The sequence below is a fragment of the Dermacentor variabilis genome, chromosome 1 (assembly GCF_050947875.1).
Source record: "Dermacentor variabilis isolate Ectoservices chromosome 1, ASM5094787v1, whole genome shotgun sequence".
Classification (NCBI taxonomy): Eukaryota; Metazoa; Arthropoda; class Arachnida; order Ixodida; family Ixodidae; genus Dermacentor; species Dermacentor variabilis.
This window is the reverse complement of record NC_134568.1, coordinates 257104726-257121624: the sequence shown is the minus strand read 5'-3', so window position 1 is coordinate 257121624 and position 16899 is coordinate 257104726. Positions and strand designations below refer to the sequence as shown.

The 16899-nt window shown below is 44.4% G+C and overlaps 2 protein-coding genes across 6 annotated transcripts in view; one reads left to right on the top strand and one right to left on the bottom strand.

The window, feature by feature from the left end:
* The window catches only part of LOC142562420 (putative ATP-dependent RNA helicase DHX35), a 22627-nt gene extending 20164 nt beyond the window's left edge, over nt 1-2463 (top strand). Inside the window, exons 16-20 of one of the 2 annotated variants that reach the window (XM_075673519.1) lie at nt 1617-1746; nt 1826-1979; nt 2038-2149; nt 2225-2265; nt 2371-2463. In XM_075673519.1, the coding sequence (XP_075529634.1) occupies nt 1617-1746; nt 1826-1979; nt 2038-2149; nt 2225-2257 (429 nt within the window). In that variant the 3' untranslated portion in view covers nt 2258-2265; nt 2371-2463. The other variant, XM_075673518.1, reaches the window with a different exon arrangement.
* On the bottom strand, nt 2259-16899 carry ZC3H3 (Zinc finger CCCH domain-containing protein 3). Of its 4 annotated transcripts, none has more exons than XM_075673521.1 (11): nt 16755-16899; nt 16371-16471; nt 15533-16249; nt 15051-15144; nt 14827-14960; nt 14528-14741; nt 14300-14461; nt 12736-12934; nt 3224-3408; nt 3030-3160; nt 2259-2439 (listed from the first exon to the last, which is right to left on the bottom strand). In XM_075673521.1, exons 2-11 carry the CDS (start codon nt 16432-16434, stop codon nt 2402-2404), a joined length of 1938 nt encoding a protein of 645 aa, XP_075529636.1. In that variant the 5' UTR covers nt 16435-16471; nt 16755-16899; the 3' UTR covers nt 2259-2401. The 4 variants fall into 4 exon arrangements, with proteins under 4 accessions (XP_075529636.1, XP_075529638.1, XP_075529635.1 ...); XM_075673523.1 differs by having other exon boundaries at nt 16722-16872; XM_075673520.1 differs by having other exon boundaries at nt 16718-16870.

Here is a 16899-nt window from a genome sequence, read left to right as displayed (position 1 = left end):
CAAACCACTAGGTTCACAAAACTGTGCAAAGAACCCACAATACAGTAGCGCCCCCTACCCTCAAACCCGCTATTGAAGCTAACAAGAGCAGATGCTGCATCAGCGAGACATTGGTAGTGGCAAGTTTACGATGAAAAATGCAGCCTTCATCTCAAAGAAATTGATGAATGCTTGAGATCGTTATATGGAAGTATAGGTTTCTTTGATTTGGCTGTACTTTCTGCACTACTTAAGGAAATGCTGCACTTTCGTCCTTTATTTAATAGAGCAGTGTTCTCTGCCTGCACCATGTGCTTCCATCGACTTTGTGCAGAAGCCAGTTCAACAAGAGTTTACTTTTCCTGCACACCGCTCTGGAAGTGCAAGGTGTTGGCACAGTGCCAGGCGATTTGATTTGCGGCATCCCAGGAATGGGGGTTGTATTCTGGAAAGGTTAAGACAAGCAGTGGTGGAGACATATGTTCCAGAACTACAATTGTCTAGAAGTTTGGAACTGCTGAAATCGGGAAGCTTCTATCTCCCGCTTTGGTTACAGCATCCACAAGAAAGTGAGGGACAAGTTCCTTGCTTCAACGGTTAAGACCAGTCAGTAACGGCTTGCAGCATGCTTAACTGTTTTCGCCTCAAGAAAAAACATCTGTGGCATTCACTGCTACTGCATAGTTATACTATGCTAAAGACTGTTGGGATACTTGTCCTATGTGTGCATTAATCTAAAAAGCGGAACAATCCACAACAGCATTTTTCTCAATTTGCAAGGGCCGTGAGATGTGTGAACTATTAAAGAGAAGACCCAATCTAGTTTAATAAGAAAAGGTAAACAGGACCATTGACATTGAGCCTTGCACAATGTTTAGAAGATGAAAATTCATAAAACGTCTGGCCCAGTTACGGTATGCACTAGGTACGATCAGTGGAAGAGATTATGAACAGAAAAAATGAAGGCAAGACTTACCTTTGAGTAATGTTATTGCATATTGTGCTCCTTTCACCCGCCGTGGTTGCTCAGTGGCTATGGTGTTGGGCTGCTGAGCACGAGGTCGCGGGATCGAATCGCGGCCACGGCAGCCGCATTTCGATAGGGGCGAAATGCGAAAACACCCGTGTGCTTAGATTTAGGTGCACGTTAAAGAACCCCAGGTGGTCAAAATTTCCGGAGTCCTCCACTACGGCGTGCCTCATAATCAGAAAGTGGTTTTGGCACGTAAAACCCCAAATATTATTATTGTGCTCCTTTCCTGTACATATGAAGGCTTAAAATGTTGACAGACCTATTTATAAAAGCTTCATCCTCACGTTGCAGCAATTTCAAGAATGTGCCCGTGCCTGCATGACATTTTAGACTTGCTGCTGTTTTACCACAAAGTGTTTCTGTAAAAGGCCCATGTTGCACTGGCATGTATCCAGTACTTAGAGCTGTAGTGGTGCCGAGTTCACACACACAAAAGAGGGGGGGGTGGCAGTTTGTGAAGCATTTGGATGTGCGTCCATATCCAGTGTAGAGACTGTCCACTAGCATAGTAGCTGATGTTATTTTAGAGCTAAATTTCTACAGTCACCTGTAGAATAAGCAAATACTCTGCATTTGATGTCTCAATGTTTCGGGTTTTTTTTAGAAAGGTAAAAACAAGCAGTGGTGTGGCCAAATGTTCCTGAACTACAACGGTCTTTTGAGAGCTACTGAAATCAGGAATCAGTTGCGGAAGTTACTGCAGAAACACAAAGTGCCCCTTGTGTCTTGCGAAGGTGCGTTGAATTTTCATTTGCATAGCAGTTGCAACTGCAGCACTGATCAGACAGTTTCATTAAAAATTTGTAATTGCAGGAGATACAGACTCAGTATGCAGGTGTATTGTGGCAGGGCACTTTGCCAACGCTGCATACCTACACTATTCTGGAGAGTATCGCACTGTCTGTGGGGATCACCCACTGGCCATACATCCTACGTCTGTGCTGTACACACAGAAACAGCCCAAGTGGTGAGAACTTTGACAAAGTTGTTTTTTACCAGTTTATTAAATCTTATGCTTTTTGTAGGGTTGTGTTTGGAGAGCTTATCCACACCAGCAGAGAATTCATGAGGAATGTAACTGTGGTCGAGTCATCGTGGCTGTATGAGCTTGCACCAGGGTTTTATCAGTATGGCACAGTAAGCAGAATTTCATAATGCAGTTTTCTTTTTATTTATTTACAACTGTACAACTGTTTTCCATTGCTTTTGTAGGACACCGATGCTGGAAGAGGAAGCATATTATGAAGACATGTGTAAACTGTTACTTTATTTGCTCAAAACCATGAGGTGTGCAAATACCAAAACATAAAACAAACTACTAATGTATGTGAAATGTGCATTTTATGTATTTATCACAGAACGATCTTACCAAACCGGAGCCACTGGAATTTATGAGAGGAAGTTGGGCCGAATCCGAATGCCAGTCACTGCAATAAAGTTTTAGAAGCTGCTCAAAATGTGTAAGCTTATATGTGAACACACTTGCAAATTCACACACACAAAAAAAGAAAACAACTGGTTACTTGTATATTAAGTATTCCTACACACCAGTCAGATTGACTAGCCCTCTGAAAGCGTTGTTTTTCAATAAAGTCGCACACCGATAACTGAGACTGTTTCACGGCACTGCCACTGATCCATACAATTAAATGCATAAGGATGATCGAAACTTCTGGCACCCAGACAGCGCTCCGTTCCATTATTCAGACTCCAACTGCCTGCACAAGTCGGAACAGAAAGCGATATTTCGGCTCCAATGCCGTAGCATGGTCATCAGCCATGTTGCCAGCACCTACTTTAAACCGAAACTTGCGTAGCCTGGTTGAACCAGCAACTGCAGGCTAACTATTGTAAGTGCAACAAATTTCAATTTGGCTTAATGTTATAAATGAGTGGAACACCACTAAACCATCCTTGATGCTTCCACTCTTTATTTGAAACGTCAAGTTCCTTCTGAAAGCAAGTATGCTGCCAGAAGCACATGGTTGCCTGTACAAGAATGGCAAAGCATACTCACAGTGCTTCCGAATACCCGAAGATGTGGCCAAATGGGGACTAGACTCAAGTGGTATGAAGTGAGGAGCTTGCGCCATCTTCCGACTTCCCTGCTCATCTTCCATAGTGCTGCTAGGCCCAGCACAGCTTGCACTATGAAAAGCAAAAGTTGATAGAGCCTCAACTACATCACACAAAATAGTTTGAAGTACTTGCCTTTGTTTCAGCACCTTCAATGGCACAACAGGCATGCTACAGTCCTTAGTAGCACCTTCTGAAGAGTTTTCTTCGTGCTTGCGCTTTGTACCCCGAACACGGTGCGACAAGTAGCACTTCTTTCCCCTTGGGCACTTTTTGTTGGCAGCATACTCAGGACAAATAAGGATGTGTTGCTTTTTGCACTGAAATTAAAACACAGAGCAGCACAAGAAAACTAGAGTGTACAGTCAGCCCACCTTATACTTCAGGGTAGCCTTCATTTCTAGTGACAGACAAAACGTTACATCACGAATTTGCAGTTTTGTTCCAAATGCCTTCTCAGCACTAGATAATAGACAGCTGCAATGTTAAAATGGGCAGAATGAAATACAGCCAATTTTTCGGACACATCCAATAATTCAGGCGCCTTTGCGGCACTGCCACATACCCCATAGAGCCAATGTGTAAAGGCGTCCAGCATTTCGGATGCTGAAACCCTTTGCTGTCCAAATTTTCAGACTTTTTGCCGAGAGTTAACATCCGAAATGGTATTAAAGTCACCACCGCTGGCATTTTGCTTATCACGCACGCTGACCTGCTGGCAGCCGTAGCCATTTGTGTTTGGGGCATGGCCGTGTGGTCATTTTATGCTGTCGTGCACTCTAACACTATGCCTAGCTGCTTCAAGTTTGCGACCAAGCTTCCTGCTGTTTGGTGCAGTGTTTTTTATTGAAAGCTTTGCCGCTGTAAGCAATGGCACCAACTCCGCTTTTGTCATCCTCTCCAACGGAAAAGAAAGCCGCAATCATTTAAGGAAGTTGAGAGTGACTGGTGACAAACCAACGTGAGCAAGGAGTTCGCCATTTCCAAGCAGTCGATTTCAGATTACCTCAAAAACAAAGCGAATACCTTGGGAGTGGCAAAAGTTACATTTCAGGGTGTCTACCAAGTTGAAATTTTCAAATTCCCCGAGTTCCTTTGCGAAATTCTTTGAGAACACAGAATTTCGTCTGATGTCAAGACAGGTTGACACCATGTCGCCAGATGCTGTCACTCTCTAGTAAGCATGTTAAAAATAAAATTTAAGAAGCAACATACTTTATCCAGTTTGAATAGTAAGGAGTAGTGGTTATGTTATTTAAAATAGAAAAATGAAGGGAGGGGTTAGTAAAATGCACAGCAAATAAAATATCTCCCCCCCCCCCCCAAAATAAAGTGGTAATGCCTATTGCAAATAGAGTCAGACATTTTTGAAAATGAGCTTTTTTTAAGCTCATTCATATTAGGCCTGAACTTTGTCAGAAGTGAGATTCTCTCAGCAGCTGGAAACTCAACCTCAACTGTCGTGACACTCTCAGCCCACACACAATGCCTCAGAGTTGAGTTTCACTACTTTAAAGAGTTTATTTTGGTTTCGATGAGGGTCACCTGCATCTCGGCGTCAGCCAACACTTTGCTTTTTGAGCTCGAGCTCCTTAAAAGAAGAGGCGGCACAGTTCCTTTCCCGATCATTCCTCAATGCGACGGTCCTTTCTGTTCTCGTCCTCGTCCCGCAGCATGTTTGCCCCACAGACCATTTGCAGCACCCTCTTGGTCAATTATACAGTCAATGTCCGATTTTTCAGACTCCCTAGGGGCGCAAGAACGTCCGAAAATAATGAATGCATGTGTTTTACTGCCCCCAAAGCCTCAAATCGCCACAGGCACGTCCAAAAATGCTCTGAAGGCCTGCCAGTACACTTATAAGGAATATCGGTGCTTGTACTGTGATAGGAGATGGCGGGTGCATGCGTGTATAATTAGGCAATACGTACTGTGTCCCGTGACCGTTGCCCCTTCTTCCCACGCTTGTTAGTGTTTGCCACAATATTTTATGTATGCTTCACCGCATAACATTTCTGTGCTGAGGCGAAGCTGCCTTTTGGGTACCGGTTTTATGCAACACGTGGTGCTTTCTAAGCCAATCACGAGGACCACAAAGGCTGCCAGCGGCGAATCCCTTCAATGAAAAACACGACAACAAATGGCAAGAACCTTAATAGCGAACGTCAAAGCAGCTAGGCCTCTCGTTGCCGCAGTGGTGGCTACGGCTGCCAGTAGATCTGCGTGCGAAAGCGCCGGCTCGGTGGCGAGATAATCAAAACGGCTTTGATTGTTGGCTTTGACTAATGCTATTTCAGACCTGTGGTTGTAGCAAGTCTGGAGAATCGGAGAGTGAAGGGTTCTTGCGTCTGAAATTTCAGATGTTCTTATACATCGACTCTATGGGGTACGTGGTGGTGCCGCGAAGCCATCCACATTATCGGGCATGTCCCAAAAATCGAGCGTCCAGAGAATCTGTCGTTCACGGTACACAGGGAACTCCTCTCGTCGACAACATGGCGTCAAAGACAATTCGTTACGATTCCTCTTTTACTTGAGCCAGCATTAAGGCAAGTTTTGTTCCCTTTCAATAAAATGACAGCTAATTTTCTTTGATAGAAGGCCAAATTCCCCGAGTTTTCCCTGAGTATTTTCAGACTATTCAAGATCCCTTAGAATTCCCGGTTTTCCCTGTTGGTAGACACCCTGCATTTATCACAGGTCAGCTGGTGGCATGCTTTCAGATGCGTGGAAGGCGGTAACAAGACATGCTTCGGAACTGTTTTCGCCATGCAGGCTACACACCCAGTACATTGAAATGGCTAGCTCATCTGAAGATCATTACAGTCGCCGACTGATTTTCCGGACTCCAAAAATTCGGACATGCTCGATTATTCGGTCTGCTTCGCGGCACCGCCATTCTCCCCATAGACCATAATGTATAACAACTGCCGAAAGTTCGGACACCTTGCAACCTCTCGTTTGATTTTTCGGACAACTCGATCGAGATCACCATGGACCGACTCTGACCGGTGCATGGTTCGACTTGCTGAACGACATTTTTGTTTTGAACGGAGCCTCCTTGCTGCCCCACGAAGTGGCGCTGCTGCAAATTCCCACTCATCATCATCGTTTCTGCCTGGTTCAATAGAGTGGCTCTACAGCAGTTCCGGTTTTAGCTTAGTAAGCCGTGTGCCAAGACAATCCAGCAGCTGATTCGTCGCGCACGACGTTGCGAATAGGCTACGCTTTTCGTTTGTGCGACTGGTGCTTGTTTTGTGTGCTGTGCCGAGGTTCCGGTGTTCAAACGTGGCATACGAAAACATCGCGTCAAGTGTCTAATGGCGCCGACAGTGCCCGCGCAGACTGCACTGGGGAATGCTGGCAAGCGGGTGCCGAGAGGCCTAAGATTTGTCGCCTTCCGATGTGCTCCCTACTGATGCGGAAAATGTTCTGCCGAGACGTGCGCAGTGGTTGCATTGCGATTCCGGACACCGTCTCATTTGACAGTTTCACAAGTGCTGACACTGCTGTACTGACATGCGCAGAACTCGACAATGGCGAGATCATTCGTCAGGTTTCTGCTGCACCGCCGGACGATGACTCCGAGTCGAAATATGACGCACCATGTGCTAAGCTGTTGTCGCATGCGGAACGTGTACAAGCAGTGACTGTGCTTTCAGCAGTCTATAGTGACCCTACTACAACCCTCTCCAAGATTCAGGCTTATTTGATTGCACGTAAACGGAACAGCGTGCAGCGGCGCATTCACAATTTCTTCAAGCCTACGGCCGAGCCCGAAGAAGTGCGTGGAAATAAAGGATTTCATTTTTTTTCTTAATCTGCTTTTTCGGACACCTGTTTATTCGGACATTTCCGCAGTCCCCGTTAGGTCCGAATAAACGGTCGGCGACTGTACAAGCCTTATCAGTCCCCAGACTTAATCGACAATGACCTGTGCGCACTGCTAGTGTTACGGTTTCCATTGAGATAACATTTGAATGATCCACTGACACTCATAACAAGTTTTACCTCTGTTAATTAACCACAGATAAATCATCCGTCAAGTGATGTGGATGACTCCAAAACTGCAAATGAAGAGCCCATGCCTGTGTTGCCAACAGGATCTGAATTGACGCAAGCACTCATGATGCTGCCATCAGTGTACGGTGATGACATGACCCTAGCTGAAATTCAAGCAGCAGACATTATTGCAGGTATAAGCAGAAAGCTGTACAAAAGTGAACTGACAAATTTTTTAAGGCCAATAGTGCCAGCTACTTTATCAGCACCCACTGTGAGCATTTCTATTTTTATCTTTTGTATAAATGACTTTTCAGGGCCATCTCGACAATGCATCGGCAGAGTTGAGGTGGTATGCTACTTTGTCCTTGACCATCTCTATCCGAGAAATAGATATGATTCATTTTCTACATGCATTCGTTTTTCGGACATTTTCGCAGTCCCTAGGGAGTCTGAAAAATCGGACGTTGACTGTAACAGATTAATCTAAGCTTCCAAGTACTTTTTATTTTTTGCTGACACTTTCTAAGCATTGTAATTTATTTGGTAAAAAAGTGATGCTGAAATATTGCCAGACATATTCACAAAGCAGGCACCCCCCCCCCCCCCCCCGAAAAAAAGTATTATAGGGTTTTATGTGCCAAAACCACAATCTGATGAGGCACGCCGTAGTGGAGGACTCCAGAAATTTGGAGCACCTGGGGTTCTTTAACGTGCACCTATATCTAAGTACATGAGTATTTTCACATTTCGACCCCATTGAAATGCAGCCACCGTGGCCGGGATTCCAACCTGTGACCTTGTGCTAGCAGGTCAGCACCATAGCCACTAAGCAACCACGGCCGGTAAAGCAGGTACCAAAGCAGTGCCTATAAAGGTCATAAAGGCATATCTGCACAGGTGAGCGACCACCCCAACATGCACAAGGTTGCCACCCTGAGGGGTCTTCCAAATATACTTGGGATAAGTGCTGTTCATGCTTCCTTGTGCATGTTGTGCTGGATCTGTTTCACAATAAGGAACTAACCAGACCGGCAACTAGTTTTATTAACCTCTCTGCTTGTGTCGTGTTTACCTCATGTAGGCAAAATTTTCTACAACCTGGACTGACAAGCTACATGTGAATTTGCACCAGCTATTGCGCACATTAGCCTCTTGCTACTTTTGCTCTTCTTGGCCTTGTATAATGTATTTCCTTGACAATCTTGTTGCAGTTGTCTAACTCTACTGCAATGCCAACTCTTGCAGAAGTGTGATCCCCAGTAAAGTAAATGTGGCAGTGGCATTCACAAAAAGGCAGATGTAAAATAAGCATACAGTGATGTCCTGCTTTGCAACTAGTCACAGGGCTGAAAAATCAAGCAGTGACTCACTGACTAGAAACGGCAGCTTTCTCAACCAAGCTGGTTACAGAAATTCTGCAGCTCAATGTATGAATGAGACTCGGTAGTGTCGCCATGCCAAAATCCTGCAACATGTCACTGTCAATGCAAGAAGCCAGTGGCATACTGCACGCAGTTGCTTTGAGCTACTCTGATTTTGTAATGTGTTTAGCTAATTAAGAACGATTATGCAGCGTTTGAAGTAACCACTGTAAACCACAAATACCATAGGTAATATTTTTTATAAAATTATGAGGTTTTACATGCCAAAACCACTTTCTGATTATGAGGCACGCCGTAGTGGAGGACTCTGGAAATTTCGACCACCTGGGGTTCCTAAACGTGCACCTAAATCTAACTACATGGGTGTTTTCGAATTTCACCCCCATCGAAATGTGGCCGCCGTGGCCGGGATTATAGGTAATATGCATTTGTGCCCCTGTAGTGCAGCATTCTCAAGCATGCTTTCAACTAAGAAATGCTGCATGTAGGTCACAAAGAAACTATTGGCCTCAGCATACAGTAAGCAAGACAGCTACAATGCCAACTTTGTTTTGAAGGCTGCTATGGGCTACGGACACAGGTGATAAGTGACAAGGTGCTGCCAAAAGCCAATTGTAACTCTTTTCTTGTTTTTTGGTAACAGGCGGACATTTGTTTAAAACCTATTTGGGAGTCCTGCAATACAGGAATGCAAATGCTTAGTGCCATCATTTTTTTTCTTATTTTGCAGGCTTTCTTCAAAGCCCATTAAAGATAATAGAGAGTTTTAGAATAGGGGCCCCAAAGAAATAGCATCGAAGCCACTGCGCATGCGCAAGACGCAAACTGCATTTGGGTTTTGCATTGGGCACGCTATTTCACAGATTTAGCGGGAGCCCCAAAAGTTGGCCCAAAAGATTTGCGTAAACAAACATGGCGGCACCCATCAAAGCGACGGCTCTAATCTAGCACCAAACTGGGTTCGATTCGTGGTAACGCATGAAGTTCGCAAGCTAGGAGTAGTGACTGCGGTTATCGCTTTCTCTCAACTAGAGTGTGTTACAAAGATTGATTCATTAGACGCCACTGATTCCGAATTCGATAGTGGATTTTATGGCACATAGGCCTAACACGACTTAGCTTGGCTAGTGAAGGTACGTAAAGTTGGTTAGTCAAAAACTAAGCGCGACTAATTGTTTGCTGCTTCCAGAATAACCTCTAAATTGCAATTAAACGTGAATACACGAAAGTCAAAATCACTATTCTTATCATAAAATGGCATATTTTATTTATTTCTAATAGCTTTTCTTTGACGCCGTAGTGGCGCTGTCAGCGCAAGATGCTATGCACAAATGCAAAGCCCTATTCTAAAACTTCACTCCTGCGTGCCCCGACGCCAATACCTGCAAAGCTCCTTGGGGCCCCAAACTATTGGGGCCCCTATTCTAAAATTCTCTAATGAAAGCAGCTGCATTGGGCGTTTCAGAATATTCTCCATAAACTTTTTTCTAATACAGTTTGTGCCCTATGGGAGATATTTAATATTCTGCATTGTTGTCATCAGCCTAATTTTATGTTCACTCCAGGACGAAGGCCTCTTCCCAGCAATCTCCTATTACCAGACGTCTTGCGCTAGCCGATTCGAACTTCTAACTAAATTCTAAATTTCTAGTTTCATCACTCCACCTAATTTTCTGCTGTCCTTGACTGCACTTCCCTTAACACCCATTATGTCACAGTCCAACAGGTACCTCTACGGATTATATGGCCTGCCCAGCTCTTTTTTTAATGCGTAGCTTTTCGTTGCGAACCTCGGTAGGTTTTGCGACCGTGGGTGCTGCAGTCTGGCTGTTGTCTTGCGAAATAGGCCAACCATTCACAGCGAAGTACACAAGTTGCTGGGTTCCTTGGCCCACCACCAGACGGCGCTTGCCTCCACGCATCCACAGCGCCGGCCGTGTGGGGGAAGGAAAAAAAAAAAGAACCAGAAAGCTTGCCTTCGCTCATCCAAGCTGACATTGCATTAGCCTCTCTGCAATGCCTGAATAAAGCCTTCCGTTTTGCTTTGTGCAGGCATTAAATAAACACAAACTCGTGTTTAGACTCTTCATCCACTCACACAAAGCTTCGCTGTATACAGATTCCAACTCGTTGGATCCGCTCCAATTTTCTCCTTCTTCGTCTCTCTTAAATAACGGATATCCCTGTTTGCTCTCTGATCTACACCGCTGTCTTCCTGTCTCCCAACGTTATGCCTGTATATTAATCTGTACTGCACAAGGTAATCCTTGTGCTTTCTGAACATGTTGGCAAAATTTTAGTGCATTTGAGCCAACACGTAATTTGTAATGGAATTTTTTGTATTACACTTGAACGGCATAACAGTCAAGCAACGCTGGAACGATCGTGAGCTTATGTGCATCTGCAAGCGTATGTGTGGTCTGTGCTTAATATATTTATGTCTGTGCTGCTGTGAACTCTTGTAATGGGGGCTCGGGCTAACCAAGCTGCCGAATGGCAGCTTTTATTACTCGCTCCTCTGTCTATCTGTAAAATAGATGATTGATTGATTGATTGAAAACCACAATCTGATTTTGAGGCACGCCGTAGTGGGGATTCTGGATTTATTTTGACCACCTGGGATTCCCAACATGCACTTAATGATCGAGTACATGGACACTTTTGCACTTCGCCTCCAAGAAATGTGGTCGCCGCGGCTGGGACTTGAACCTTTGACCTCGTCCTTAGCTAAGGCTCGTCCTTAGGGTCCCTAGTGTCCTTAGTGTGGCTATGCAACAGCATAGCCACACTAAGCTACCACGGCAGCCATCAGCTGAGGTGGTGTACCTTGCAGAACAAAGGTAAGTTTTATTCAGGGACGATCTTCTCAAGTGATCACCTTCAGCGATACTATCATATTTGCGAGATCTCACATGACTCGGCTCTGGACTTGAAGTACCGCATTTACTCGCATAATGAGCGCACTTTTCTGTCAGAAAAATTGACTCGAAATCAGGGGTGCGATCATTACGCAGGCTAAATTTCCCGCGAAAAGAAAAACCTTTCCTTTCATCCCGCGTTTGCTGCGGGACACAAAAACAAAAATGGCGGCCGGCGGAGCAAGCCGAATGCGCCTAACGCAATTTTTTGTTATTTTCATGAGTACATTACGTGCATTGAAACAGTTTCTTCCGTATCAATAACGAATAATATCGTTAATATCGGCAAGTCTGCAGCAATAACGTAGCCATGTCTACTTTGAGGGGACAGAAACAGATGGGCGCGCTTAGCTGCCAGTGGCATAGAAACACATGGCCGGCATGCTGCGGAAACTGCAGCATCTGTCTTCACTACTATCCTAATATGGCACGTTTCCGCTAAGGGTGGGTGAATATCTTAGCTGTGTTACAAGCATCGGCGTATGAATAGGGTTCACTTTTAACGTATCAGTGTAAACGTGGCTACTATCGTTGCCACTCGTGATTTGTTGCGTGCCCACGAGTGCACATGAGAAGAATCAAAAGGCGCCTTTTTTTTGTTGTTGACCACAGCCATTATAAAGCTTACACATAATAAAGGCAAGTTTGGTTGCATCTTTCTTTTAGTCATGGAAGTGCGGAAAGTGATGAAAGTAATGAAATGAGGCATCCGCTTAAGAACGTTTGGTGCCTGCAGACCGCTTGGTTTGTCTTGAAGAGTCGTTCGTGTAGCATTCGACAGATGGTAAGCGCGATCAATATTAGCTAGACTTGGCACATGACATATCACTGCGGCAAGTTCAGGGTGCGATCATTACACAGGAAATTTTTTAAAAATCGAATTTTGACGGCAAAATTCAGGGGTGCGATCATTACACGAGTGCGACCATTATGCGAGTAAATACGGTACATGGCCAAAAACATTCCTGGCATTGTGCAAAGATAGTGAGTTTGAGAGATAGTGAGCAGAAATGCTGTCAGCTGTAGATATGCAGATCTCGCTGGGGCGAAGTCACAAGAAATTGATTGTGTCTCTGACAGCGACAGTATGGTGGCTTGAGTAGCGACAGCTTTGACTCGAAAAGACAAATAATGACCGCGATGACAACACAACGAATTGTGGAGTGGTAGGCAAAGGAACATCACTTTAATAGATGCTGCATAGCTCAAGATGATTTCAAACAACATTATGCTGGTCTCGTCAATCTACGAGTTAGCATTTGTAAAATAAACTTGGTGCTAGTTTTGTGAAACACAATGTATCTGCATTTTGCGCCAATCATACTTTTGCAAATCGTCTTACCTTGATTCCGTCAGCACAAAATCCATGAACAGCGAAGTCCTTGCACACTGCTGCCTTTGAGTTGACTTTGACATGTCGATATGGGCAAGGGTCATTGGTACATCGCCCTTTCAAAAAGAAGGAACAAACTGGCATTTTCTCTGGTGCAATCTTGTGAGAAAACGGGCAATCGGACACTTTGCAGGTTCCACGCAGAAATCTGGAAGGAATCATTAAGAGAAACAAAAATTATATCTTCGCAGAACTGTTTTCAACAAAGCTATTTAGCATTGTTGCGAGACAAAGGACATGTCAGCCGCCTTAAAGTGCTAAAAATACGCAAGTGCTGCTCACGCAAACACACACCATATACATTTAGCTTTGGAAAATGCTTCCCTACAGTTTCCATTTTAGTATTTTCTAAAACATCTATGAATTTTACAAACAATTACACATACACCAAGAGACACAATGCAAGGCAAACACTACCTGCAAAGAAGACACTACCTGTACATTAATTAACAAATCACTCGAAAGTCTGCAGCATTGGGCTTGCTTAAGTTTCTTGCTTTTCTCCTGTCATGACAAGCCAACAAACCCTCAGTTAACCCCCTTTCTTCTCGTTTTTACTTTTACCCTGTCATTTAACATAGATTTCCTCATTCTCAGGTTATAAGAGCAAGATAAATCAAGACTAATAACATCTTTGACAAATTACAACATTCACAAGTAAAATTTCTCCCAACCCAAGTGTCATTCTTTAATTGTGGCCATGCACAATGGACAATGCTTAATTTCCCTTGGCTGCACTCAAAGAAAAAATTTTGATCTTCAGAAAATGTGCGAGCAAAAGCAAGTGCCAGCAGCAGCATCGCAACACTCAGCTTAGTGGATGGAGGAAACAGTTGAAGACATGCCAAGATTTCACGTCATCGAATTCACACCCATTTTGAGGCACACATGTAAAGCATCTAACCTGACTGGGCATCAGTGTGCTAGAACATAGGAGTGCACATGCTCTTTAGAATGTCCATGGCCATAGACATAGCTGGGCTGGGCACCTCAAGCGTTGGCAGTCATTGACACAAGTGTGCATCTATTATCATTGCCATTGTTCAGACACATTCGTGGCATTTTGTCACACAGCGTCAGCATTATTTAGTTACACACTAGCTATTACTGGTTCCCACAGAGCAGCAATAGAAGGGGAAGATGCACAAGACTGCCTCCCCTTTCAACATTCCATAGTTTAAAGATTACAGAGTCTATTTATGTTCAGCAAATTTCAGTATGACAGAATATGGCCAACACCACATTACACTTACACGATGCTACTGGCTGTGGTAACAAAAGGTGTAGACCACTGCCACAATTGTGAGTGCCGGGATAAGGGCATGGGGCAGAAATTCATTCGCTGGTGCAGGCCAAATATGTATATTTAGTAAAGGCACTCTTAGCCTCTAGGTCAGTGCTGGAGGCAGTGACGTTACACAAAACCTCATGATTACTTTAACCATGTCACAGTGGGCTACATTTGTGGAATAGACATTACATAGAGGCAACATATGCCTGCATACATGCTCACCTTGTGCAAACAGCCACTTTTTCAGGATCATGAATGTAAGCGCATTTGTCACCCTTATTGCAGCGCCCAAATCGATTGAAGAACATACAATATGATTTCCGCTTTAGCTTCCGGCTGCTGTCGACATTCCGTACCCTGTGAATGCTGCGGTTAACAGTACGACTGAAAAAAGAAACAAGGTAAGGACATGAACAACTAGCTAACAGAGGATTTGTGGGATAACTCAACTTGAGGTAAGTTCTTGTCTCTGCAGATGGTGTTTGAGAAAGCACTCCTGGTTTCCATTCAATATAGGTCTTTCCACCAACGTCAATTCGAGTTCGGCCATTTGTCTGCTCTGAATTGCATTCCGGCTGGGAGATGCGGCGAAGCATTTTCCCAGCTGCATCCATCATGTAGACAGAGCCTCGCACTGCTAGTACTCGCTCATGACGTGGGGAGGCTGTGAAGTAGAAATATATAGTAAGGTACAGAAAAAAAAAGTCATGGCAATTACTAAATCCCTTAAACAAAACACACTTGTTCACCTTTGTGAGAAACAGGACTACAAGAGAGGGATCTCTTGAATGTTCTAGAAAGTTTGTTTCTTGAAGCTCTGTATGTAATATTTCCTATCTTTATGTAGTGGGCTTGAGATGAGCCTGCACTTGAAGTAGGTTTGCTGTGATAAAGAAAATAAAACAACATCAAAATGCAAAAAAAGTTAGGGGCACACATTAACATGGCTTTTATTTTCAAAAGGCTACATTACCCAGAGCTTTTCCTTTTCTGACCATGGAAGTAATGGGTGGTTGAGTAAGACGGAGGCCAAGACAGCTTCATTGTAGATACAGCTGTAGAGTTTCCTGAATGGTAACATCAGAAAGCCAAGCATAGTGTAAAACGATAAGCCTTCAATGTTAGTTTGTTTGCTTGTGAACCAGAGACATTACCTGACACAGGTAAATTGTCACTCATTGCAAAAGCTCATTCACCAAATTCACTTGCATGATGTGCCAAGTGTCATACCTAATCACAACTGCCGAGCACTGCATCAGTGGTACTTCAGCGATTGTGCTCACTATTACTGTGTTTAATAAGCTTTAGTGCATGCAACAGTAACAATAATGAGGGAAACACCGCCACGAGACAACACCAAAAAATGTACATTAGAAACTCTTTGCAATGAAAAACAACCCTGGTTCCAACATTGCAGATCAAGTGGATTCAAGTTATTCAATCAATGAAACATACCGTACTGAGATCGAAGTGGCCTCTGCAGTGGAGCTCTTGACCTATTTACATTGTTCACCTTATACTTTTTCACAATGCGCCTGGCACCAATACAAGTGAGGTTTGAACTTGGACTCTTGACTGGTGTAGCAACTTTTGATTTGTTCCGAACAAGCTTGTAGGTCGACACAAGTTGTCTGGGTGTTCTCCCAGCAGAGCCAGTTGGTAGCGTCACCGAACATGCAGTATGCAGTCCAGTTCCCTTCACTGCATTCTTCCTGCAATACACGTATTTCCCGGCTGAAGGTCGCCTAGAGGACCCGTAGAGTGACGGTGTGCTGGTGCCAATAACTGGTGCGGTACTTTGTACTGTTTTCGGAAACGCTGTAGTGGGTTTAAACGCTGGCTTCTCAGTGGAAGCGAGCCCAGTATGAAGCTTCTTCAGTGTGTACCTACTCTTGTGCACAACTGTTGACAAAGACCTCCTCCTGGTGCTTTGTGGTGGGGTCCTGTGGGTAGTGGGCGCGTGATGCATCGCGCGAGAACAGATGTTGCCGATGCTTCCGACACTGGTAGTAATCGGCGCGCCCACGTTCAGAGCTCTGGCAAGATTTCTTGGCATCCCGACGTTGCTCTGGGCCTGAGCTTCATGTGCGTTGACTTTTGTGTAGCGGTTAGAAGTCCTTATTTGCGCACCTCCACGTGGTTTTGACGTGTGTTGATGGCGAGCAATCAAACCTGGAAATAGTCCGCAAAATTATGGTATAGCATACAATAAAGGTTGAATTTTTCTTTACTTTCTTCATGGAGTTGTGGTTGGGCATAAGCAGCCGCTGTTAAAGGTTTCCAAAATGCTTACGTGACAGATACGAGATTTCGTCCTGTAAAGCTTTCTTCTCTCGGTCCGAGCTTCTATTGGCCATCTTCTCGGCGGGTCGCTACGCAGTTCTTTCCAAAAGCCTAAAGGGACGTGCAGGTTACACGAACAAAATTAATATCTGCAATAAGAGAACCTAGAACAAGAGCTGAATGGAGGCGTTCCGTGAGGTATGTACACTAATGTTTAGAACTCACCGAACCTGACGAAACAGTCCCAGAAGCATAATTAAGAACTTAAGCTTTATTACCTCGGAACAATATTCTTAGCGAAATGCATGGCAACGCTCACACGTTCGCAATATGACAACGACAGCATCAACTTCGTACCTACGTGCGTAAGACCAGTAAGCCTGCGCTAACGTACCCGTGTCCCTGCCAATCCACCGTTCCCTTGCTACATACACACTACCCCTGCGCAGCCACGACGTAGAATAAACAACCAACGTTTGCACGGAATGACGTCTACATGACGTCTGACGTCTGCGCAGCCTGCGGGCAGTGCGGGGGCA